This window comes from Aulonocara stuartgranti, assembly GCF_965226115.1.
Source record: "Aulonocara stuartgranti genome assembly, chromosome: 7".
Taxonomy (NCBI): domain Eukaryota; kingdom Metazoa; phylum Chordata; class Actinopteri; order Cichliformes; family Cichlidae; genus Aulonocara; species Aulonocara stuartgranti.
Window position 1 is genome coordinate 66270979 of NC_138945.1, and position 25124 is coordinate 66296102.

The 25124-nt window shown below is 40.6% G+C and overlaps 1 protein-coding gene across 2 annotated transcripts in view; it reads right to left on the bottom strand.

Moving 5' to 3' along the window:
• Nucleotides 1–25124, bottom strand: part of tspan9a (tetraspanin 9a) — a 190043-nt gene that overhangs the window by 59231 nt on the left and 105688 nt on the right. The window contains exon 3 of one of the 2 annotated variants that reach the window (XM_082541430.1): nucleotides 14290–14369. In XM_082541430.1, the coding sequence (XP_082397556.1) occupies nucleotides 14290–14352 (63 nt within the window). In that variant the 5' untranslated portion in view covers nucleotides 14353–14369. Of the gene's footprint in view, nucleotides 1–14289; nucleotides 15458–25124 lie in introns of those variants that run through there. The other variant, XM_082541429.1, reaches the window with a different exon arrangement.

The following is a 25124-nucleotide window of genomic DNA, read 5'->3' on the forward strand; positions in this document are numbered from 1 at the left end:
ATTCACTAGCCACTGTTGCAACAGGTGTCTCCCTCCTCCTTCCTTGCTCCTCCTTTTCTTCTGCTTTAGCATGCAAATAACCCTCCTCACAGTGGGCTTGTTTACCAAGGAATGTCTCTAGATTACACACGCATTTAAACAAGTGCCGTGCAGGGCGTCTCTCAAGTAGACCACCTCAGACGGATCCCGATTCAATAAGCATTTACCGAGCACTTCTCACTGAAAAGCAACGGCAATAAACATCCCTCCATCTTATGCGCTTCCGCTGTGATCACAAAAGTGACAAGGGCGTTTTCAGGAGAAAGTCTGCCTATATGCACCTGTCGAACCCTGGAAGCACCTGACGTGCCCACTCACATCATTCGCTCTGTGGCCCCCGCCTGTATTGACATGCCTCTGTTGTGGCCATCTCCTGTCTGTTTTGTCCTCTAATTGTCCCGGGAGTTTAGGCTAGATAATCATAGAGTGACAAGTCTGCTGCACTTCACATAGGTGATGCTTCTAAAGAGCCCGTTGTATTGTCACTGTGTTACCAATGGATGTCTGCCAACAGATAGCAGGCCTATCTCATTTAGACAGGAATAAATGAGGCGGAAGATAGAGCTGAAGCTGATCCGTGCTGTTGTGACTTATCGCTTTTTCCAGAAGCCATTTCAAACTGAGGTCTGCTAATTATATCGTTTCTGTGGCAATATTTGAGCCTCATGCTAAATGTTTCCTTTTCTAATATTTTCAGTATTTCCTGAAACACAGGAACAAATTATTTGTTCCTGTGTTCCTCCCGTGGAGCTTAAGTTACTTTAGTACTCCTGTTTCTGCAGAAACATTGAGACCTGAGAATGACATGCATTTTAATTTTCAATGATAGCATGACGCGCAAGACTGCGAGGCAGCACGGTGGTTAGCACTGTTGCCTCACTCTCCAGGTACTCCGGCATGCTGTGCATGGACCCTTTACACCAGTGATTTTACCCTAACTTCAAACTTGAGGCTCGTTAATAGTTCATCTGTGTGAAGTGAAGAAAATTGTTCAGTGTCATTTGATGTTACATCCTGATCAAACCTGTCTCCATGTCACAGCCATTATAATGTGTTTAATGAAGTTACCTGGTAAGCCATAAATGCAAATGTATGCAACTGTTGGACTTTGAAGATGCTGTATGATGCAGCAGCTCAGTAATAATCTGATGTTAGATGTTAGAAGCATCTAGTTTGATGCTTCTAACAGATGGAAGCATCAAACTAGATTTAAGCTATTGTTTTGTTTTGTTTTGTTTTTAACCTTTTTTTTTTTTTTTTTTTTTTTTTGGCCTGTCCCGTTTGGCTCTTTTGCCCTCAGAATTGTTGTCTAAAGGCAAAGAAAGATGCCCAACGGATTTACTTTACCAAACTGACCATCCCAGCCTTGCCGTAATGGTCCATTTGATTCACCTTTTATTGTTTATTTTATTTTCACTTACTGAATACGGGACAGACTTGACTGGGGGAAAGAAGGGGAGAAAGAAAGAGGGAAAGAGAAACAGCTGAGAAGAGGGACGGGGGAGAAGGGCAAAAGACAAAAACCAACAGAACGGGCAGAGAAAAAAAATGCATATATCAATCACCTGGATCACCTGCTGAGAAAGAAAAAAGAAAGCAAGCAGAAGAGAACAAGAGTAATAGAATAAACAACATCACAATGATATATGGGAATATGACAGTAAATACTAAATGTTAAACATTATTGTGCAGCACATAAGATCAACAGAACACAGTGTGCTTTGAGGTAGGAGCCAAAAAGGGTGTAGTTTGTGGGTGTGATCACCCGTGTGTACACCTGTGAGCATGGACGCGCTTGTTTTTTGTTTTTTTAAAAGGTTCCTTCATGTAATAATCTGCTAGAGGGTGTGGGGTGTGTGATTTAAGCTATTGTTAATGTTTTGTCAAAGCGCAGAAATTAAAGGCATGCAAATTGTGTCTTTGTACCTCTCTGTGATGGTTAGGGACCAAGGGTTGCAGTAAAATGGGACAAAACCCCCCTGATGTTAGACTTTGTTTTGTGTGCAGAGAAATGCCAGCTTATTATATAGAATTTCGCTTTTAATGAAAAAATTGCTTCCTCTTTAAGGAGTGAGATTAGTTTGGGCAGCAAGGGAGAAAGAGACAAAGCCTGACAGCAGGTGCTTCATGCCAAAAGCACAAGAGGAGCCAATGCTCTTTTCTAAGACATTCTCTAAAACAATTAATGAGCTGAAAAACCCTTTAGAAGCATGAGGCAAGTGCAGAAAACAGATTACAGGAACTGTAATCTTTTGTAATATTGTGTGTGCCGGTCCACTTTTGTGGCCGTGTGCAGTTCAAACGTGTTTCATGTTGGAAGTCATATATAAATGTCACTAGTTCTGAGTAAGACAGCCATCATTACTTTTACCAACAAGTGATTTTGTCATCCTTCATAAATGACGCTGACATAGTCACATGTTGACAGATTAATGGAAAAGAGCGCATGTCTGAAAGGGACTTATTTCTCGGAGCTGTCACGGCGTAAAGCCATCACAGCGCCATGCCTGTATGGAACAACTGACATGGCTGCCAAGATCGAGGTAAAAGTCTAAATGATATTAAAAAAATGCACGGCACCATGAAAAGGTCCAAATTTAAAGGCCAACTACTTTTTCACATACTTCATTCCTCTTAAAGAAGCCTTTGCTTGGTGGGTTGCACTGACAATCACACATGAGGAAAACAATGGAGACACATATCATCAGATTGACTATAATGAACAGTTAGATGTAAAGTCAGCTGCCGAGCCCTCTTCATGCTGCTAAGTGGAACAGCATAGGCAGCGTTTAAATGCAAATTAAGTCAGATTCAATTTTATTTATAGCAGCAAATCACAACAACAGTCACCTCAAGGTGCTTTATATTGTAAGTTGGTCCCTAGAATAATACATACAGGGAAAACAATCATATGACCCCCTATGAGCAAGCACTTTGGTGACAGTGGGAAGGAAAAACTCCCTTTTAACAGGAAGAAACCTCCGGTAGAACCAGGCTTAGGGAGGGGCGGGGCCATCTGCTGCGACCGGTTGGGGTGAGAAATGCATGAACACATATGAACTAACGTTTTATAACGTTTTGAACAAACATATTCTTTACAGAGAAATTCTATGGGCAATAAAGCCGGCCACCTACAATTGTTAATATGAGAAACAGGCAGATATGTTAGCCAGAATGCACTCAGACGATATTAGATCAGCAGCTAAACCATGTTAATGAAACCATTTCGATGTAGACCAGCGTGAAATGTGACTGCTATTCAGGATTTACAACTACAACTGCAGCCCCAACACTCTTTTGTCTCATCAAGACTAAAATCTTCTTAATTCAGATGTTAAATATTAATAAAAAATACTTTCCTTTGTTAAGAACTCCTAAGAAACTGCGATTTTGCCTTCCGTGAGTTATTTACCTGCTGTTCTCATCCATCACAGGTACAATGAACCACAAGACAATGCTTCCAGACATTTTTTTTTCTATTAAAATGGCACGAGTACAAAGAAATCACTTTGTCTCTCTGTGAAACTGAAAGACTCAGAAACAAAGTGAGAGCATGCTGCGGGACAATATTTTCCTCCATGCGTCTCTTCTGCAAGGTAAGCACTTCAACACAAAAAAGAACAGTAGTTTAGGGTGGAGGGTGGGTGGGGGTGAGGATGAAGAAATGCATTCCAGCTGAACAGAGATGTGCTTTTATGGGCCAATTGTAATACTGACAGAAGCCAGCAAACAGACATGTCAGCCTTCATATGAGAAATGAGAGCTGCCCCGTCCTTGTCTTCATCTCTCGTTTCTTTCATCACAACCAAAATCTGCATTTGCTACTTAAGTTGTTCACACAGAATGTAGATTTAGTAGATCCAGGAATGTTGTACATGATAACACGGCCACATGGATACAGATATTTAGCAGCTCAGTCTGGCCAGTGTTTACTCAAGAACACAAACTGTTACATACAGACATGCGTGCAAACTTGAGTGAATGAACTCCAGTATGATTAGGCTGTTTTTTCTCTTAAGCTCAAGGCAGCATTAAAACATTTTCAGCCTATGTGCTTTACATAAATAATGCAGAAAATGAACCTAAAATCTGCTGGATATGCTTAGCACAGCTTAATCAGGCTGGGGAGTTCCAAACTGTCAAAAGAAAAAAGAGCAGCTCTACTTATTTAGTCACTTTAAGCCCTCAGTCTAACTGCTGCTCTCCGGGTACACCTGCATTCACTTTTCATCAGGTCATCGAATGCTTATTTATCTCTCTTCCATTTCTTTTCAAAAACTCACTGATAAATATTACAGCTTTTAGACAGTACAGCCACTGGGTATTTCACTTACAGCAATTATTTAGCAAGTTTATATGCAATACATAAACTAGAAAAAAGATAATGACTTAAAATGTTGTTTGTGCTGGCATTTTAGCTGCAGCGCAATTTTATTTTCTGTCTGCAATGTGTGAGGCAACCTGACCTGAACCATTTCGACTACGAGTACCTGCTGGAAGGTTTATTTTGCACAAAGCTTCAGGCTCAGGCCATGTTTAAGTCGGATTATTTTCAAATGTCTCACTTCTCTTTACTTTTTGACTCACCCTGACAATCATGGGTCCGCCATGTATCGCAAATCCCAGTGGGAAGTAGGGAAACAGACAAAGCATTACAAATACATCCTAGTAAGCTAGTGAGCTAGTGGTCAACACTGCATGTAAAGCAATAAATAAATGCAGTCAAATCATTAAAGGAAAATATATAATTCTCAAGGTTCTTATTTTTCTTCAAAATAGACCAAATGATTTTCGCATTTGTCTCCAGAAGAAAAAAAGAGGGAGCGAGCGATCTGAGAGGGGGAGTCACCTCTCGGGGAGCTGTCATCAAACATCAACATGTTCACCTCTTATGATCTTGTAAAAAAGTCCCTCCCATCTCTCCATGCCTTCACGCATCGCTTCTTCCAAACCCGGAAAAGAACAGCATTTTAATCTGCCAGCCTGTCCTCTCAGAAGGGGAGTGGAAGAAAAATCTGGCTAACCCCATCTGTCCAAGCTCACTTGTGACTGGGGTTCAAGGAGGACTGTGATCAAAATCAAAATCCAGTCATCACAGAGACCTTAAATCTTGACATTCAAACACTGAAGTAGGTAACGTGTATGAAATGGAAGGGGCATTAATGGGCTGACCCCAAACACGGTGCGGCGTCCTTCGCTGAAATGATCACTGGATAAAACACAGTGAGAGCGATTTGTCTCACCACCCAGTGAGTGCACACACAGGCAAAGGGTCTATGTTAATAATTACTCTGGCTCAGTATGGATGAATGAGATCATTCACTGAAGGTGGCGATGACCCCATAATGATCTTCTTAAATTAGACTCTTTTACCGAACCTTAGCCTGCCCACACCAAATTCCACTCGGACTCATTCTTTTGTATTCCAGCATCATCCCAAGTCACCCATTACTGAAGCTTGGGTGGCTTAATGGGAGACACTACTGACAGCGATTGCAAATGGCACATGCTGAGGGAGGGGGTCTATATACCTCTATTTCCAAGTTTTCTGAAGCTTTAATTAACATTTTCCTACAATAGAAAGGCAGTGAAATTACTGCTTGGATGAAAACTGGTATACTTGTACAAAAAAGCTGTTTCAGGTGAATATGTAGGATTACTGACAACCATATCATGTGGCTTTTGTATTTCTACTATGCAATAAAACTGCAAGGTCCTCTCTGAAAGTAAGATCTGACACATCCTTCTGTGCCCCAGATAGAACAGCGAAGTGATGGAACGAGGCTAGTTTCTCATCTTTCATTTTTATGTAAGACTTTGCGCGCTGCAGGCAGCCAAACTGCTTCAAAATTCTGACTTTAGCACGCATACAAACCTGATATCTTCTGAAACAGAACAGATAGACAAAGCAAACGCTCTTTCATGTCTTGAGCTGGTAATTGCAAATTGATGTAAAATAAACAAGTAGAACCAATTGCTTTAGTCGTGTGATAAGACCCGGCAAAGTCAAGGGGGCACCCATAAACTCAGCCGTGATAAGGAAGAGTATGAATCTGCAAGCAGAAAGAACAGCAATAATCTCCGTTACGTTTACACAGACTGTCAGCCAGTCAGCTATCTTGATACTGTACGAGTGAAGGATCTGCTCTACTGGGAGAATATCAGAGTGTGTTGTGAGCACACCTCACGCACATCAAATAAGAGTCGAGCTCAAATTGGATCAGACATAACGAGAGCACTGCAACAACCTGCTCTGATGAAGATCTCATTTTCACTCTGAAAACAACAAGATAGGCATCTATTTCAAATTACAACAAACAGTCTAATACTTTGGCTGATGGTCTGAATTTTACATTATACACCACATAAAGTTGCCCCATTAAAGTACAACAAGAAGACGTTAGGCGCTCACAAACAACTGTCTAGCGACTCTGTACTTCTTGTGCTGATGCATTTCTGAAGCTGCAATATGTCGCATTTTTCGGTTGAGTTATAGGACAGCAGTAATCTGCAGTGGTTCGACTAAATAAATCAGATATAAACAATAATGTTTAAGGTATAAATCTGTCTCTCATTTGACACGGCTGTATAAATAAAGTAATAAGAGTATGTTCCTCTTTGCATGTTAAAGCCCTGCTGTGGCTGTGTCCTGGGCTCATTACCATTCAGGCAGTGAAACCCTGAGTCCCTGACCCAAATTCAAGATGACACATTTAAAATACACACATTCAAACGCAATCTGCTGCTCATATTTTCAAGCCATTGTGGTGCAGTTGTACGGTGCGTCTTGGGTCTCTGAATGTTGCTTAGAGATGGGAAGGAGATAGATGAGTTGAAACAAGCTCTTGAGGAATCTATGAGGGTTGATTGAGTGGATTTATGGTGGGAAAAGAAGTCAGTCCTATTGAATCAACTCAGGTAGAAGCCCTGGGGAAATTGATTTTAGAGCCAGTCATTGATGTATCTTCAGAGCACTGGTGATAATCTCTGGAGAATGAAGACACAGAAGACTGCAGAATGTCTTGGACTTAACTACAGGTTAGTCAGACTTCTAGTATTTAAACACGACCGTTTCACAGAGAAATATAATTTTGCACGGAAAAACAAACTACTTAAAACACAGTACACACATTGTGTTTGCACAGAGCGTATAGACCTGTAGTTAGTTTTCGTTTCCCAGTCTGTTAATTCAAAATAAGAAAGGTAATCTCTGAGAAATTTCATTTGCTCTAAGAAGTGAAACAAAATGAGCTTCCTTAACACAGCTTTGTGTGTGTGTGTGTGTGTTTATTGGGGGGAAGTGAAAAACACTGGTTTCACTGTAATTTGCCTTTAAATGTCAGACAATTTTGAATAAGCAAGCTACGGTTCTGTGCAGTCATCAACCACTCATCTTTAATATTTTACTAGGAAAACGGGAAAACCTAGGTATTTATTGAAATGTGCAAAAATGAATATAAATACAGTATAAAAAGCAAAAACAGAGTTTTTACCGTTCTGAAACTCTGAACACACTTCAGTGTTTTTCTACCTGCTCTTACTGCATTTTCAGTGTGTTTGAGATTATTGTCATGGCATTGTCTATTACATGCTTGCAGTAGGTGCATCCATCGTGGATCAAAATCTGACAGCACGTTTCTGTTTCACAGTTCAGTCATTTTTGACAAGAAGCACAGCCCCAAACCACCACAGAGCCTCTGCTGTTGTACCCTTTAGCTGAGTTCCTCCTTACATACTGACAATAATGTGAACAAAACCTGTTCGTACTGTACATTTGCTGTAGATAATTTTTAACGCTTGCCACTTTTCCAGTTTCCTTTTTAAAAGATAACGCTGCAGAGATATGCCAAGTCTTCAGCTGGTATCGAATCAAAATGCTATGCAGGCACGTACAATAACAAAGGGCCTAAAGATCCAATTTCTTTGCGAAATTGTTTGTTGTGCAGTCACAACATCCCTTTTTCCACTTGAATATTCACAGGCCAGTATTAGGTGGCTTATCCCGCCCCCACACAAAAAAGGTCAGGTATGAGTGCTGGACTGAAAATGAATGAAAACGTCCAAAGAAAAACTTTGGAAGAACATCCGAAGGTCTGAAAACTTTACAACTTTTTTAAGCAAGAATCTCCAATAGTGAAATTTTACTCACTGTCGGAAAAGTATAACAAAAGTGTTATTAAGGTAATTTAAATTAGGAGATATCTGGCACAGACAGCGACTGCAAAAGCACTTCAAAAGCTCGAACTCTAATAACAGAGCCCAGTGTCTGTTTTATTGTTTTGCTTCTATACTGAATCCCTGCAAGTGCACAGATGTTACAAACTGTCACTACATGATATGTAAAATGTTCAAAAGCTGAAAAGCTACAATGATTGTTTGCTTTTTCCTGCACAAATTGAATCTGACTCATGCAGTTTTTCACAACGGTTTGCTTGATAACACAATCTCTGAGCCTTAACTTGCATGTGAAATCATTCACCGCTGCAAAACTGAATGGAAAGGCTTGCTTTTGTTGATATTGCTGTTCAAGGTATCTATTCACTGTCAATGCACAGAGAAAAGATACTTTGCTTTGTCTGCTTTCAAAATATAAAGCAGACAAAAAGGACAAGACCCATTTGATCAATAACCCGAATACACGACCTGTTATGGTATTTTCTGTGTCACAGTTCAGTAACATCAACACATTATTGACTACACAAACAGGGTGCTATCTTCTCTACTGCCCGAGGTGCACGACGTGGCACATAGTCATTACAAAAGATCTCGCCTATGTATGCAGAACTAATGACACTCCTGTTGTCCCCTTGCTGTCCTACTCCGTATCTTCATATCTCTTGTATACTGTGTTGGGGAGAGCAGGATATCTGTGTTTAATGTGCAAAACGGAGGAAAAAATACATTTTTTTAATTCATGGAGATTGCATAGTTGAGCCTGATGAGATATTATACCAGCCACCTCATCGGTGACACAAATGGGAATGAGATTGTGTTTTTATCTTGCCTGAAATTAACAAGTGGTTAGCTGTGACAGGTTAAGTCTCTACGCTCTTTCTACACTTCCGGCATCTGTGAAGGATACTAATGTGAACGATGGAGGGAACAGACGATAAATGGTGTGTACCAGCAATTGTGGAAGTCAGTAAACTGCAATTTGTGTGCCTAGCAGTTACTGTTCTGTCATTTGTTTCTGCAATGTTGACCTGTCACTACAAGTCAGCGCCAAACAGCTGAGACTGAAAACTGGACAAAAACTACACCTGCAGCCCCGTCGCTTTGAGCAAACCGAGTAGCAAACATCAACTATTACATGTAATCTCTCCACAAGAAAGACTCGCTTCATATAAAAAGAATGGCATTTACATGTTTTGTGGAGCAGGTTTATTCCACACTCCCTATATAAGGTTGCTGACTCTTTGTAATACAATGTAGCCTTTTTTTGGCTACTTGTGTGTTATAATCACCAACCAACAGCACTAAGTGATTGGTTAAGAATCTCAATTCCCATGGAAAGGCAATACCTACCGACTGCATCCAAGCGTAAAATGCACCTCAAAATCTCCCGCTCTATTACCTTGCCCCCCTAGAGTGAAACACAGTAGCTCCATTCCCCAGCTGATCTGCAACAAGAGCTAATGAGCTCAGCGGCTCTACACAACACGGCCGGGAAATCGAAACAGCCTGTGTGAGAGAGAGACGTGTAAATGAGAGTGATCTCCCTAGACGATCTGCTGGACAAAGGCAGGCATATGGAGATATTTACCAAGCAGGTCAGCCAGTGTGAATCAAGCCCCAGGAATCTACAGGGGATGCTAATTACAAGACTCCAAATAATTAAAATGCACATGTGATGTTCTTTATGTAAATGCTACAGGGAAACTGACAGGCCAGCTTGCAGGCTGCACATTTTGGCCATGACACATCTGTTGATATCCAAGCATGTTATACAGTATGAATGCCTGATATATAAGATGAATAATTTGTAATTGGCTGTATTGATAAGCGAAACGACACTGATACATACAATATAAAATTAATATTTGGAGGTGTAAGATTTCAAAAGACACACCGGCCAAGATTGATATTGCTTTCTGCCACTTTAAAGCCACCGTCAATTCAAAAAACAGTTTTTCATTCAACTCTCATCTATTTTCCTGTGCCCAAATCCTTGTTTCACCTGGCAGTGACTGATGGAGTTCAGCTGTGCGACTTGTGAAAAAGAGGAAGAAAACGAAAAGTCTTTTACAACACAAGCTCTCGAGCTATTAAAAATTACTGAACTTTTCATGTGCCGATATGGAGAATGAAAAATAGGCACACTGCTTCAGCACCTTAGACTGAAACCTCAGGGGGGTTCCAGTCTGAGTAAGCAAAGGGACAGCTTGTGTGAGTTTTTTTTACGAGTTCAACAAAACCAAATAAAAATGTGTCAGTACGCTTATATGCACACTTCTAACAAACCACCTGGAGTCTGTCAATACTGCTTCTCTTTGTAGCATCAAAGCGCAAGCATATATGAAACCTTGAGTGTCGAATTCGGTAAATCGATAGGAAAACGAATCTTCTGTTGCTTTGGACCAAATGGTTTATAAATCCTACAGCGATCCACTAAGTAAGCACAAGAATTCATGAATGCTAAACACATTTCTCCGCTAACAAAGGAGTAGCTTTGATACTAGAACCCCTCTTGTACTTGTAGGACAAGACTGCTGAACTGACAGTTTCCCTTTAAATATGAATATCAAATGAGGATCTACTTTTTGATATGGTGTGATAATGCCAGAGCTCAGATTTAGCGTACAACCTACTATATCTTAAGCAATTAGAATAAGCTTGAGAGCAATGCTGTTGTAATTTGTTGGAATAAATCCTCAGGGAGAGTTGAGAGCGCTTACTGTGAGTTCAGAGAACACATTGCACAGTTAAGGCTAAAATCCTTGCTCCGAGCAAGAACACAAACACCGATATGTTCTCAAGGCTGACACCAATAGGGCTTAATGTCAATCATCTTATCGGGATGGTCAAACAGACCTTGAGAGCATGTGTGCTGGAGAACAACAGATCGTCTTGCCAACTAAACCCCAGACTTTGTCACACGTAGCGCCACAATGCCCATTTGCTTTGATGATATTGGCTTTAGCGTAGAAGGAACTGCGCTTATGATCCTTAACCGCACAACCCAATACTGCGTTAATCTGCCTGAAACTCCCCCCTGCAGCTCAGACTCTTCTAATCCTTTATAAGGAAGAGAAGCCAGATGGTCGTGAACAACTGCTGGGGGGCCTGAGGATGAGCGAATGTATGGAGATGTCTGGAGTGCCTGTCAATGTTTACCTTGTGTTTTAAGTTACTAGTGTAAGCTCCATGAAGTGGCCTGTGTGTGGCTGGTGAATGCACTTCCAAGGATGTGTGTGTGCACAGCAAATGTGCTCATGCACAGTTAAAAAGAAGAGACCCCCGCTGCACCTGGTGTCAGGTTACCGCAGCTTGCAGTTCCCCTTTCAATCCTGAGACAAGATGTCAGAACTTAAGAGGCACGCCGCTCTACCAGCTTCGGTAACCGTACGATTCCTGGAGTGTCAGATGCAGAGTGGCACAGTCCCAGGGGTCTCGAGATACATCATGCCTCTCACCCTCGCCCCTCCGTTTCAGAGTACTCGGGCACCCCTTTCTGACCCTTCAGTGACAAGTGAACCTTTTATTTACAGCTCCACTAACCTTCAAATTGGTGCGCTGCGGCCTGAAAATCTGGAGTGCCATTCAAGTAAGCTGTCACGTGGAGATACACTGAGACCTTGCAGCCACATGCTGCATCCTCACTCCCACCCTTCTCCCATGAGACACTGATTAAACTCCTATTAAAATGATTGAGTAGTAGGAGGAAAACAAGAGTATCAATCTGCCGCAGCAATAGATTGGAATGTGCATGGTGGGCATTCATTAAGTGAACATTATCAGAGTAAAAATTCAATTATTTCGCAGCAGGGTATAAGTTATGCTGAGAAAGTTCCACACTTAAGTTCTCTCTCTCTCTCTCTCTCTCACACACACACACACACACACACACACACACACACACACACACACACACACACACACACACACACACACACACACACACACCATAAGAGACGCTCCACTCTCACTGAAGAGAGTGCATTTACAGCTCTCTATCTTTTACATGCTTTTACAGTCACTATAATGCATCAAGGTCAACAAGCTAAGTTTCACATGAATCTAAGACCAAAAGCTTAATCTAAAGTCTAGTTTTCACCCACTTCTTAATGCAGAAGCTGATTATTAGTAGCAAGGTTTGTTTGCAGTAAATTAACACTTTCATTCATGCTTTTGTTTCATACATTTCCCCTGTGATGAGCATAAGGACCTAGGCAGCTTTTGATCTATCATTTGAGATGAGCAGGCTGGAACTGACATACAGCCATTGTGTCAATGTGAAGTCAAATACAGCTTTGAAATATAATATCCAAGTAAAAGGTCCAAGAAAAATACTGCAAATTCACAAAAACTATTATTATAAATGTGACTTCTTATGTCTGATATTGGTTTATACAAATCTGCATATAAACACATATGTTGATCAGGAAAGTCGCTTTTAAGGGATGAGTTATGTATAGCCTCTTTGGTAATATAAGAAGAGGTCAGACTTTAGTTTCATCCAACGAGTGCCCTGAATAGCCTGTAATTTGTGCCAAATTGTAACATTTAATCAAAAATAAATAATAAACTCTGTTTGGCTATTAATTAACAGGATGTAAAAGAGTAAGAGCAGCAATTCAAATGGCATTTTGTTTCCCGAGCCAATTTATAATTTCAACAATTTGCTTGTTTAATTTTTTGAAATTAATTAAACACAGTATTCGCTATTAAATGAGCTGCCTCCATCTGTTTCAATAAAGCTTTTAGTATGGAAAGACATGCATTATGCTGTAATGAAAAACAGCTGATCGATCACTCATGCACCCAAAAATCAATTTGGGAAACTGCTCTAAAATGCCATCCTTAACTCTAACAGTGGTGAAGTCAATACACATACTGACCGAGTTGAGAATGGGTGCTCACATAAGGCTAAGGCAGCGTCTGCAATAATGACTCCATCATCAAATAAGCTTTTTTTGACCCTATCGTCCCCTAAAACAAATATTAGCATCATTAGTTGGGTATATATACCTCTGCCAATCACTATCACACCCGCCTCTATGGACCTGCACATGATCTCAGACTAAGATGAAGGTGCAGCCTTCAAGATGAAGAAAGGTCTGAGCTGTCCATTTTTCTACATATAAATTTGACAGTGATGTAGATTTCAGCTTGTGTGGTGCATGTTTGTGTATACATGTGTTAACGCAGCTGGCCTCTAGTTAATGCCCACTCTGTTGTCCCAGTTAGCTGGGCTATCAACCCACATGACATGGTGGGCCTGAGTTGATTCCCCAGTGTTGAGATGTTTTTACGCTTCATGCTTCAATGCATTCACACAAAAGGCTTGGCCTCATAACCCATAAGCCCGATAATCCAGTCTGTAAACATTCAAGGGATGCCCACTTTTACCATAAATGCCCATGCTTGGTTACACTGTGGAGACCACCACATGCGGTTACTGCGATAGAATTTATTATATTAAACTGAATAAATTCTGTTGACAATTTATCATACCGTGAGTCAAGAGGAATGACGATCCATCAGATCAATTTAGACTATCGCTGACCAACTCAGCTAAAATCCCTTTGCCATTATTGTGCAGCTCATCTGTGTAAATGCCCTGCAGGAGGATATAGTCTTTCCCTTGCATACCAAAAGCAGCATTGCAGCTTCATGTTCACTGTAAATCATGCGACCATGTGAAAGACTGACTTTACTGACCCCCAGGACCTTTTTCCACCAACCCCCACCCGAACCGAAAGGAATAAAAAAGAAAAACACAAAAGGAGACCTGGTGCAATGCCACAGACACTGTCATGACATCCAGGAATAGCAACATGCACAGAGTAACACGCATAAACACCCTGATGTAATTAGAGACGCATGACTGCCCTGACAGCCATCATTTTGTCAGAAAGTAATGTCTCCTGATGAACATTTTGAATAACTTATCACACGCATATGATATGGCTAACGACGAGTAGTGAATCACTCGAGCCAGAATTACTTTGGCAGCATCATCTTTTAAGACGCTCAGAATTTGTATAAATTGCATCAAGTAAGAGGAGAAGAAAATATAAAGTCACTTACCCAGAAGATGAGATTGAAGATGAACATCATATACTTCAAGCAGCAGAGGCAGCCTCTTGCCATGTTGCACTTCTTAAATTCTAAAAGGAACACAAAGGATAGATCCAGGTAAAAGACTATGTATTTGCTGCCCTTGGGTGAGCTGTACTTGTTGTTAGTCTTGTCTCCCGCGCTGGCGTCAGCTGCAGCTCCAGTCTGCCCCTGCTGCGTGTTTTTGCGTGGCCCCGTGGAGCCGTAGAAAGCGCCGGCAGTGAAGCCGCGGCCACCGAAAGGGCGGCCAGACGTGGAGGCTTGAGCAAAATCGGATTCGCGGCTGTCTACAGAAGGGCTACGGTGAATGGCTGACTCCTCACTGCTGGACTTCTCCATACTCTAGGGCTGCAGCTGCTGATGAGGGGCTCTCTGACACACAGTCTACCATAGTCTCAGAGATGATAGGACAGAACAACTTGCCCTCCAAATCTTCACTGCTTCACCTTCTGAAGCAATAAAGGATAAAATCCACACAGCAACACTACATCCACCTGAAAGCCCACGGATGGATGAAAAGGTCTCCTGTGTAGAACTGAACTGCTCAGGCACCTCTGGCAGGTTTAAGTGTCCTCTGCTTGGTGAAGCTCTCTTGCTGTGATAATCCTAAAGTAGAAGTGCAGAAGGTTCCTGTGAGGAGCATTACCCTCGCCTTATGACGGGACTGTCTTTCTGTGAAGAAGTTAAAGCACTTGTTCTATCCTGTCCTGTAATATCACTCTCCTCCTGCGCGTCTTAATGCTGCGCCCGGCTGCTGCGGTGGGAGTGAAACCCCCGAGAGTCTCAGCTGCTCCACTTCCACGTTCTCTTGCTGACCTGGTAACTTTGATTCCCCCTGTCCCTCCTCTCCTCTTTCCACTGCCCTGCGCCTGTTCAGTCCTCTTGTCTATGTGTGCTGATGCGCTCTCTCTTCCCTGGGTCTCTCACTCTCTGTTTCTTTCTGATTGTGCCAGTATCGCTCTCTTTCCGAGTGTGCCTGTCTACTCTAGTGTACCATTCTTTGCTCAGCAGCTCGGTCCCTCTGCTCTGCCTGTGCTCTGCTCTCCCAATAGGAGTGCACTGGCTGATGTGCTATTATCGGCAGACGCAACTAACGGGCATTCCCTATCTCCCAACAAGAGCACTCACCTCCTCCCCCAATTCTCTCTCCCTCCCTCTTGCTTCCTCCTGCTCTCTCTCTCTCTCTGCTCATTCAGTCCCTTCCCACTGCTGAGCAGGCAACCAATGCAGCAGCTGCAGCCAGACCGCAGCTCCTCCTCTCCACTCCCCGCGTCTTTATTAAGCCCATCACTGTGGCTGCTTTGACTAAACATGTTCAGCAGTTTCATATCCATCAGGGGAATTGAGAGGCCATAGATAACAACAACAAAATAAACACACACACACACACACACGCAGAAATCAAACATGAAGATAATTGCAGATGAGTAAGGAGTTGTGGAGTAGCAGGGTTAAGGGATGTGAGGTGGAAATTTCTGGCAGTCTCTTTTGCATATGAAAAGCTTTGAGCGTCAGTATGCTGATGACACTGACACCTGTGATTTCACACATGCCAGAGAAGCTTCTCATTCTGCTTTAATCTGTAACTTTATTCATTGCCATAAATAAACTGTAGTTAAATCTGACTGTGGGTTATTCACATATTTTTTTCTTTCTGAAAAACTAGCTTGAAATAGCAGCCAGTCCCCACTGGAGTGATTATTGCATATCACATGGGTGGTGGCGACAGTACTGGGGTCCAGTTTGATCATACTCTTACTCTGTTATTCGTCACTGCACTCCTCACATCCATGTAAGGGGACGCCAATTATCTGGCAACATCCAGGCTCTGGAATTATGGCACCATCTCAAGCATGGAAAGAGGCTTTAAGATGGTGAACACTTTCCAATGCAAAGCCAGGGTGAAACGCACAAGAGCCCTGCTGACTCACACACTAAGCTAACAAGACATTATAAAGCTTCGATTAGAAAGCGTTCCACACAGCTAAAAGTTCAGGATTCTCTGCAGTAAATGGAGGGTAAGTGACAATTATAATAATACAAGATAATAAAAATATGCACAAGATAATTATCTGTCTGTTCATATGAATGTGAGAACGTTTGTCCTCTTCTGAACATAACAGCTAATGTAACCGTTTAATTTTTCTTATCAGCTGTAAGAATCAACTTTTTTTCTCTCTCCAAAATGAACGTGCAGCAGAGGGCACATTGTTTGGTAATTGTTGCCTCTCGGCAGAATAGTGATAATGGGTCACCCTGCAGACGTATGGAGGGAGAGTTTTAACTCAGTGGTCTAAAAGTTCAATCTAGAAATACCCAGTTAACAAAGACAAGATTACCCTCGCCTTCAGCTGTTTCACTGCTGGTGGAGAATTATCTGCCTTGAGGAAGCACGTTTATAAATACAGAGAATTAATGCAAATTATGGCTTCATGGCTTCGACAGCAATAATAATTATGATGGTTGAAAATTCTGGGGAAAAAAACACTTAAATTTTGGTAACAACGGGATCACATTGGAAAGAGATCGAAAGTAAACGGCCACTTATAGTTTTATTACTAATCCTAATCCTATCATTACCAATGTAGCAGCACTGGGGTAATAAGGAATGAAGTTTCTCCATAACAGCCTGTGCACATTGCTCAAGACTTATATTGGACCCGTCACAACTATTGGACCTGAAAAATGTTTATTCGTGGAAGTGGTTTCTCAGAGCTGCGGGTTCCTGCTGGTTCCTGCAGCAAACAACCTCAGAGTGGTCACTTTGGCTGCTAACAGGTTGCCATAATTGCCTGTAGTTTTTTACGTTTGTCTGCAAATATTCCCTAATAAGCTGTTAAATGGAGAAGGTTTCCTTAAAAGTAAAAGTTGAGCCTCAGTGCTGCACCCACCATAGCTGCACTTTTTACTTTGAAGGCAAACGTCTCCTCTAAGGTGAGTTAGGTTTTAGCAGTTTTTCCCAGCACCCACATCCACTAACCACTCTCAACTGGAATACTGTTCTCATGTTTCCCCTCACGCGAGTGGTTGCCAAATAGACACAGTCTTAAAGCCTGGGGCCTTATTTAATTGACCTTACATTTTCACCACAATTGTCACACATGCAAAAAGATGGACAAGTTAAGGTCACATGGTTAGTGGTCCCGTGTCTCCCTGTGAGTGATCACAGGCAATTTATTAACCACCAAATACCCTTTAGCCATCTTCAAAATGTTACCAGAAATGACAAAACTGCATTAACAAATATGACTCTACCTAAAAGAAATAATAATTACCCCGTGTGTAAGGAAAATGTTTGATATTTTTTGGAAATGTGATCACAGGGCTTTTTTTAAATGAAGACAGAGTTTCATGTCTCGACATTGATTATAAGGCTACACCTAAAACAATGGAAACTAAGACTTCTTTTCATCCTCAGTTTCCTCATTTGACTTCACGAGAAAGCAAGTAAGCACGCGAAAGACTTAAAGTAAAGCTTATGAAATGTGTTTGTTATGAACAGAAAATGCAAAGAGTAAAACTTATCTGTCACATATCACAAATCTATCAGGGCTCTGTGGGGCTCTCGCTGTATATCTTGCTGACACTTCCAAGTAGCCAAGTAGTAGGACATACCCAGGCCTACGCAGATTCAGCCGAAGAATTTTTGCCCAGCAGCTGCTGTATTTTGTTAAGGGGTAGAGCAAGAGGCAAAGCTCGAGACTCCAGAGAAATGGACATCTGTGGGATGACACAAAGGAGCTGAAGCTTGAAGAGAAGATGAAAAATATGCAGAGCAGCAGCCGAGTAGACCAGAGCAGAGAGGCTGCGTTTAGATAGAGACGCTGAGTGGGATGAGACTGCATTCAAACATTCTCTGTAGCGCTCAGTAAATCTGGCAGCTCCTTAAACATATGTATGTATGTTTCAAAGGCAGGACTGAAGAGATTAGAGATCACAGGGAACAATTATAGAACTCTGAGAGCTCAGCAGGCAATGCTTTACAAAACAAAATGAGACACAAATGCTATGAACAAAGAATGACTCATTGTTGGTATCACGATTGTGTAAACCAATATCTCGAATACTGAAGTCCTTAAAATATTAGTAAAAGAAATACTAATGAATACCAAAAATTCTTTCATGGAATTAGATGCTCATTTTCAGCAGTTTCAATACTAACAGCACCGTCTTTGCCTCCTCCAGCCCCTCCACACTCACTAGCAGCTGAAGTAGTTGATGTTCACAACGGTGAAGAACACTTTAAGAGGAAGTTTGCGAAGCGAAAAAGCTCCTGCTTTCATACAAATGAATCTGGCTGGCTCACACATTCAGCTTTGCCATTAACATCAGACATCTCTTAAGTCATCATTAAGGCAGCAGCTATCGGCTACGGATAATAATAAAATGATAACGTTAACGCTGGAGCTAGACAAGAAACATCATTGTCCCTGTCAATCTATAATTTAAAAGCTAGGGCTAATTTAACAGGATGAGACAGTTATTTGTGTCTAAAAAGTGCTTCTCTTGTTTCTCTTAAAGTCCCAGAGTGAAACCTTGGCCGATTGTGACCCCAGCCCATTTTCACATCTTGTCTCCTGTGATTAGGCAGAGGATCAATAGGGAATCCATGACCCGACTGGGGACCCTGTTTAAGCCCCATAGGGCTTAAAATCTGGGACTCAGTTGCTCTTAGAACTAAAGAAGCTTCTCAGATTAGAGGTGAAACGTCTTCAAGGAAACTTAAAGAAGTCCAGACGCTTTACTTTCCAGGCTCCTTAGACTATGACTGAGAACCTTCACAGACATGGTTATGTTAGTCTATTTTTCTGCGCTGCATTAGTCAGCTTAAAAATAAGTTCGTCATTGATGTTATTGTTTGTAGTATTCTAATTTTTTTGGTATTTTTTTTTAAATTTACATTTTTTCACCGTGGTTTTGAAAATGGTATTGAGTATTTTCCTGGTTACTGCTATCAAGTTTGACATTTAGTAGATAATAGGTGCATTTTCCCAAAAACATCTTTTAACATAGAAATAGTAGGTGGTACACTTATTGAAAAAAAGCCCTTAAATAAAGACCTGCACAATGCAAATTGCAAACACTTAAATTGCAGCCACTGACTCCATCTTAAAATGTTGTTGTTGAAGCTACTCAGCAGTGAATGTATGGTATTATTCTCAAATGTTTGTATATTAGTGTAATATCAGAGATAATGTATGCATATCTTCATGATCTTTGTTGTTTATGCCAGCTTAACTGTGGTTTTATTCATTCTGTATCCTCTAAAATATAGACATTTGCCTCCCAGTGATGTCCTAGTAAAAGCAGAATATTAAAAGGGATATTCCCTTATGTGTTGCACTTTCATAAACAAATAACTACTGAAAATCAGTGAGTAATACATACCAACATTTTGCTACTATCATGAGTCTAACATGTAGCAGACTGGATCTGCTGGGTAATGATCTATCTATAACCTGCAACCTGAAGTTTGAGCCCTATAATGAGGGGAATCAGGGACATTTTGAAGGTACACATTGGTTCTCCTGAGTGGACAGGGTGACTGGACATCAGCAGAAACTTGTTGTAAGTGATCATCTTTATCATATAAGGAAAACTGTCTACGCGTATGTGAATAGTCTCATTGAGGATAACGACATTCAGAAAAAGAGGAAACTGTTAATGTTTTCACGAGTATATGAAACGTATGACGGCACCTTCACCGTCATTTGATCCCACAGCTTAACTCTTGTGTTCTAGACAGCACTCTCCATCATTACCAAATGAGGGAGATTTATTGTGCAAATGGCAGTCAATTCATCCAGCAGGCAGCAGTGCAGAATGCCGAAACCCTGTGAAACTATTCTGATGAACTATTTTGGCCTAACACTTTGGGACAGATTTACTAAGTAGTATAAGTTAACATGAAGCTGCAATGGAAAAAATGACATGAATGGCTGGGGTGATCAGCTAACAATCCACTAATTTAGAGATACAGATGCAGCAAGATCTTTTAAACAAAGGTAAATACAATCTACCAAAAGCAGCATAAATTAGCAGAGCAAATATGACCAGACCTGGTGAGAAATCAATCTACTAACCAAAATAACACATCTGATGACAGGTTTTGTTTCTGGAAACAGCATAGCAATTCAGATCAATGTGAGGCAAATGAAGGAGAATCTATATGTTCTGATGTAAGGGTGAACCCTACTACAGGAACTGATAAAGACCATGTGAGGTCTTGAAGGATGGAGCAGTCATTCTCTCAGTAAATCCCGTTTTCTACTTCAGCTGTCAGAATTATCCAGAGAAGTGCTGCTTTATTACAAGCCCATCATGTAAACCTGCAATCTGTACGTAACAGCAAACCCATATAATGTGTAGAAAAACAGAAGAAAGCATTATCATGTGCATAAGTGCTCATCTACAGTAGCTCTCGATTTTACTCCATATGGTTTGAAGCTGCACGTATTTATGAAAGTCAAAGGAAAGAATCTGATTCAGACCTGCAGCCAGCAATCAGTCTCTGCAAATAGAAATTCAGATAATCATCTAAGTACTTCAAATCTCTGCGAGTCACATTATTAGCTACATGTATTCAGAGAGACATTTCACATTATGTATTAAATCTGATACTAGAGAGAAACGCACACTGCTGAATAAAGGTATGCAGACGTCTTCTCCGCAGCTTTCAGTGTAAAAATGTTACTAGAAACCTAAAACATTGCAGACCACTGTGCAAACTATAAAAAAGTAATTTTGTTGTCTTAATTTGATTTATAACTTGTATGTGTCTGGCAAAGAGGAGAAATATGGCAATGGCAATCTGCTCAAAACATCTGTGATGAGGACTCAAGAGCTACAGGAAAGGCCCAAGGCTTTGGCACTGCACTCACAAAGTATTTACCCATTTATTTGCTCATTCTCTTAACATCTCCCTCGGTCATTCAGTCCCAAAAAAAGAAGACCCTATTTTCCTTGTATTTATCACCTTAGCTTATCCCTTCCAGTTGTGCAATTTTATTACTTACTAATTTCACTGACCTCTTTTATCAGCCCATTATCACCAAACTAGCAGCTAATTAAAATCTATCTCCATTAGTATATTAAGCCTTGTGAGAGAACTCTTTATTGCAAATGCAGTAAAAAAAAATAAGTGAAAAATATCTAAAAAGAAATTAAATTTTGTATTCCAACAACATCAGCTAAAACTGGAGGCAAACTCAGTGGCTCAGTGATGTACAACAGAAGGAGAAGACGGAAAGAATTTAAAATAATAAGATATCAATCCCACTTGGTGTATAGTATAGTGATTTGTATTACAAGCTGAAAAAAGCATTTTTTGATAAGGCGTGTTCTAGATGCAGTTTATCTGTGAAGCTTGGGGAAGATGGCAGAGTAGTGCGTATGAAATGTGAATCTGTTTGACAGAATGTTTCTGACATCATTACACACGACGGTGTCTTTGTGTGCGCCGCTTTGGACTTCTGTTTGTTTGTTTTCCTAAGATTTTATATGAAGTGAAATTAACATTTTTTCCCTGTTGATTGTTCTTTGGTTACATGCAAATATCATTTGTTTGTCATGTTACAGAACGCTTGACCAAAAAGCCCATTAATCAAAGCGTAATTGTTTTCTCCATCATGAATTCATTAATTACATCTGTAGAAATCTAGCAAAAATGAAAGAGCCTGGTTGCTTTTAACACAAATGAGATAATCACACTTGGACATTTGAGATAAGGGAAACATACAGTGTGAGGTTCACCATAAGGTAATCTGAACTGTTTTTGGCTTTTATCATTGTTACGGCTCTAGCAGGACTTCCTTTGAAAGTGACCTTGTGTGGGTGTGTCCTGCCAGCTCTCCTGCCTTAGGTGCTACCGTTTTTTTGGACAGCTGACTCCAATCAGAAATTAGGAATACTGAAGGCCAGAGAAAGGTAAACTCTACTGCCAGAGTGTCTTGTTGGGTTGCAGCTAGTGAGCTGTGTGTGTGGTGCTTGATTGCTCATGTTCTGCAGAAAGGAGTGTGTTTTGGTGATGAACAATTTTTTGACTCACTTTTCATTTTACTGACGAACACTTGAGTTTTGTTGTTTTCTTTCTTTAAAAGGTGATAGTGGCTTGGCCGACTCTTTTAGTTTAGTTTTTAATAGAAAAATTAATAAAACCCTTTAACTTAACCATTTTGCCTCCCTGTTTCCTTTTTTCCACTTGGACAGTTTGGTTACGTTCCCCTGGACCTTTTTAGGTGATGTAACAAATGGGGGCTTGTCCGGGATTTGAAACCAGGACCTTTCAAACCCCAAGCAAGAATCATACTCCTGGACCTTTATAGGTACAATCATACAGACTTTGGTTATATTCACCAGTCTGCAGATGAAATGCGATTTAAATTTGGGGCACTGTAAGAACAATTTCTGTTTTATTTTAACATATAGTTAGGCCCATAAGTATGTCGATTGTGATACAGTTTTTTTTCCTCCTCACCAACACAGATTATTTTAAAACAATTGATTAGAATGTGATTGGAGCAACTCCTTGAATTAGACTTTCAGCTTCTTGAGGTATTACCAGGTTACTTAGTATTATATTACATTAAGTGTTAGGATTTACAGCCAAATTTACGCACCCGTGTAATTGTTCAAATCTTCCTTTAGGTTCCAAAACCAAAAATCTAGACCCACTATTTTAGGGAAATTAATGAACAGAATACCGTCTTTCATGAGGAAGCGTTTTAGATGTTTTTGATATCTTGCCACTGAATGTCTCTGATTCAGTAACTGAAATTGAATTATGACAATCACAACCCCAGTCACAAGGTCATTTCACTCATGACAGCAAACCAAAAATAAAATGGTGGTTCTAATAAGATGGCATTCCCTGAACCACTAAGAAAAAGAGAGAATTTCAAAAACAAAGGGTTGGGTGTAACTGATGGCTTCTAACAAGTCCACAACACAATTAATGGCTCTAATTTAACTTTGATCATATTACGCAAGGATTTAATGCTACATACCTTTGATCAGTCAATCTGAAACCATATCAGACCTGCAGACATACAGTAAATCACATGTAACAGGACATGACCCTGGTGTGAATTTATGATCAAGGCCCGGATATAAAGAGAGGATTAAAACTACAAAGAGTTACACCCCACATAGCATGTCTCTGTGGCCCGTAGAGCCTCTCAAGGCCACGCTTGTTGCTTTGGACACAAACAGACAACACAGCATAGCCTATGATGACCGAATACTCTGAGGAACATAAACAGTAACTGCTTCAGCTGACTGCAAGATGAGGACATCTTGGCACTTTGTGATCCACGGATATGCAATAATGTAGAGATGAGCTAATAAGCTATTAATTCTGATGTCTGTCTCATCTCCCAAATCAAATTAAAATCAGATGACATCTGGTTTGATATTTATAGTCTGCTGCCCTTTTATGATGCTCTGAGCATTACCCTCTGAGAAGAGGCTGGCCAGACAGTAGCATAATTCTTCAGTCATTCTTGGGTGATTTGCAACCAGGAAGTCAATAAAAGGTGTCTGGAAAGGGTATTAATTAGGAGTTTATGGTATTATGCTGCCCTTGAGGTCCCACTGTAACAGCATGTGAGGTTTCCTGAAAATAGCACTAAAGCTAAGGAATCTAGGACTGTTTCTTAAAGTTAAATTAATGATGTTATTTAGCCATGTAGACTTTTAGAGAGGTGATCTTGTTTAACCCAGTGCTCCATTAGACATATTTCTTAAAATCTCTGTTTACTTATCTACTCGAATGGGAAAAACCACTGACAGACACACTGTGAGAAAGGAGCCATCTGCTGAGTACTACAGACTGTTTTTGTAGCTCCTGTGAGGATTTGAGAGAAAAAGCAGCATTTGTGACACATTCTTAAACCAGCAGACATAGAGGTGCACACGGGACTCACTCACTCACAGACCCCATGAAATTAAATACACACAAAAAACCCCGGAAGCTAGTCCTGTAGTGAAACCTCAATCTAAACTTAATTCCTGCAAACACATCTTTCAGAGCAGTGGGAGATAAGGTAGGACACAAGAGACGGAACAGGGTTTTACAAGTAAAGTGAGCATACTCAGATTACAGGATACTACATTAGCATTTAGATCAGAAAGTGTCTCACCATGATTGAAATGCAACGTAGTATCAGAGTGCAGTAAAGTCCTGTTCAATAAAGGCCATCTCAGAGGGGTCAAACGCCTGTGATGTCTGTAGCTGGACGATATATGAATCCCCGAACAGCACTGCAGATAAATCAAGACTGACACGGGGTTCTGATAATGTTGATCAAAGGAGTGAAATAGCTAGCATCCACCAGTGTCCTACGCTTTATGTAATATTTAAGAGAGTCATAACTGTCTGAAAAAGATGAAATGTCAGCAATATCTTATCCAGTTCACTGGGAATTTGTAGAGCACACCACTAAATTCAGGGCTCGGTTATTGATTCACTGGGTCTATGTTAATTAAACTTGACTGGAGGGTCTTCAAGAAGTATGTTGACTTTCTCTTCAGTGTTAGTTTTCCAATAGCACCTTTTCCAATATGAAAGCAAAATGCTTTCATAAAGCTTCGAGGAACATTCTGGATGTAATGACTGATATCTTTTCAAGGATGAAAATTTAAAATAACTTTTGCGCATTTCTTTGGATTATAACAAGTGTGTTTTGCAAAACAATGTCCATGCTGTCACCTATAATATTGTACAAGTAGTATTCCATTATGAAAAACAAACAGCTTTAGGTTCATTGCACGGCTACAATTTCCACTCTACATGCATATTTTGACAA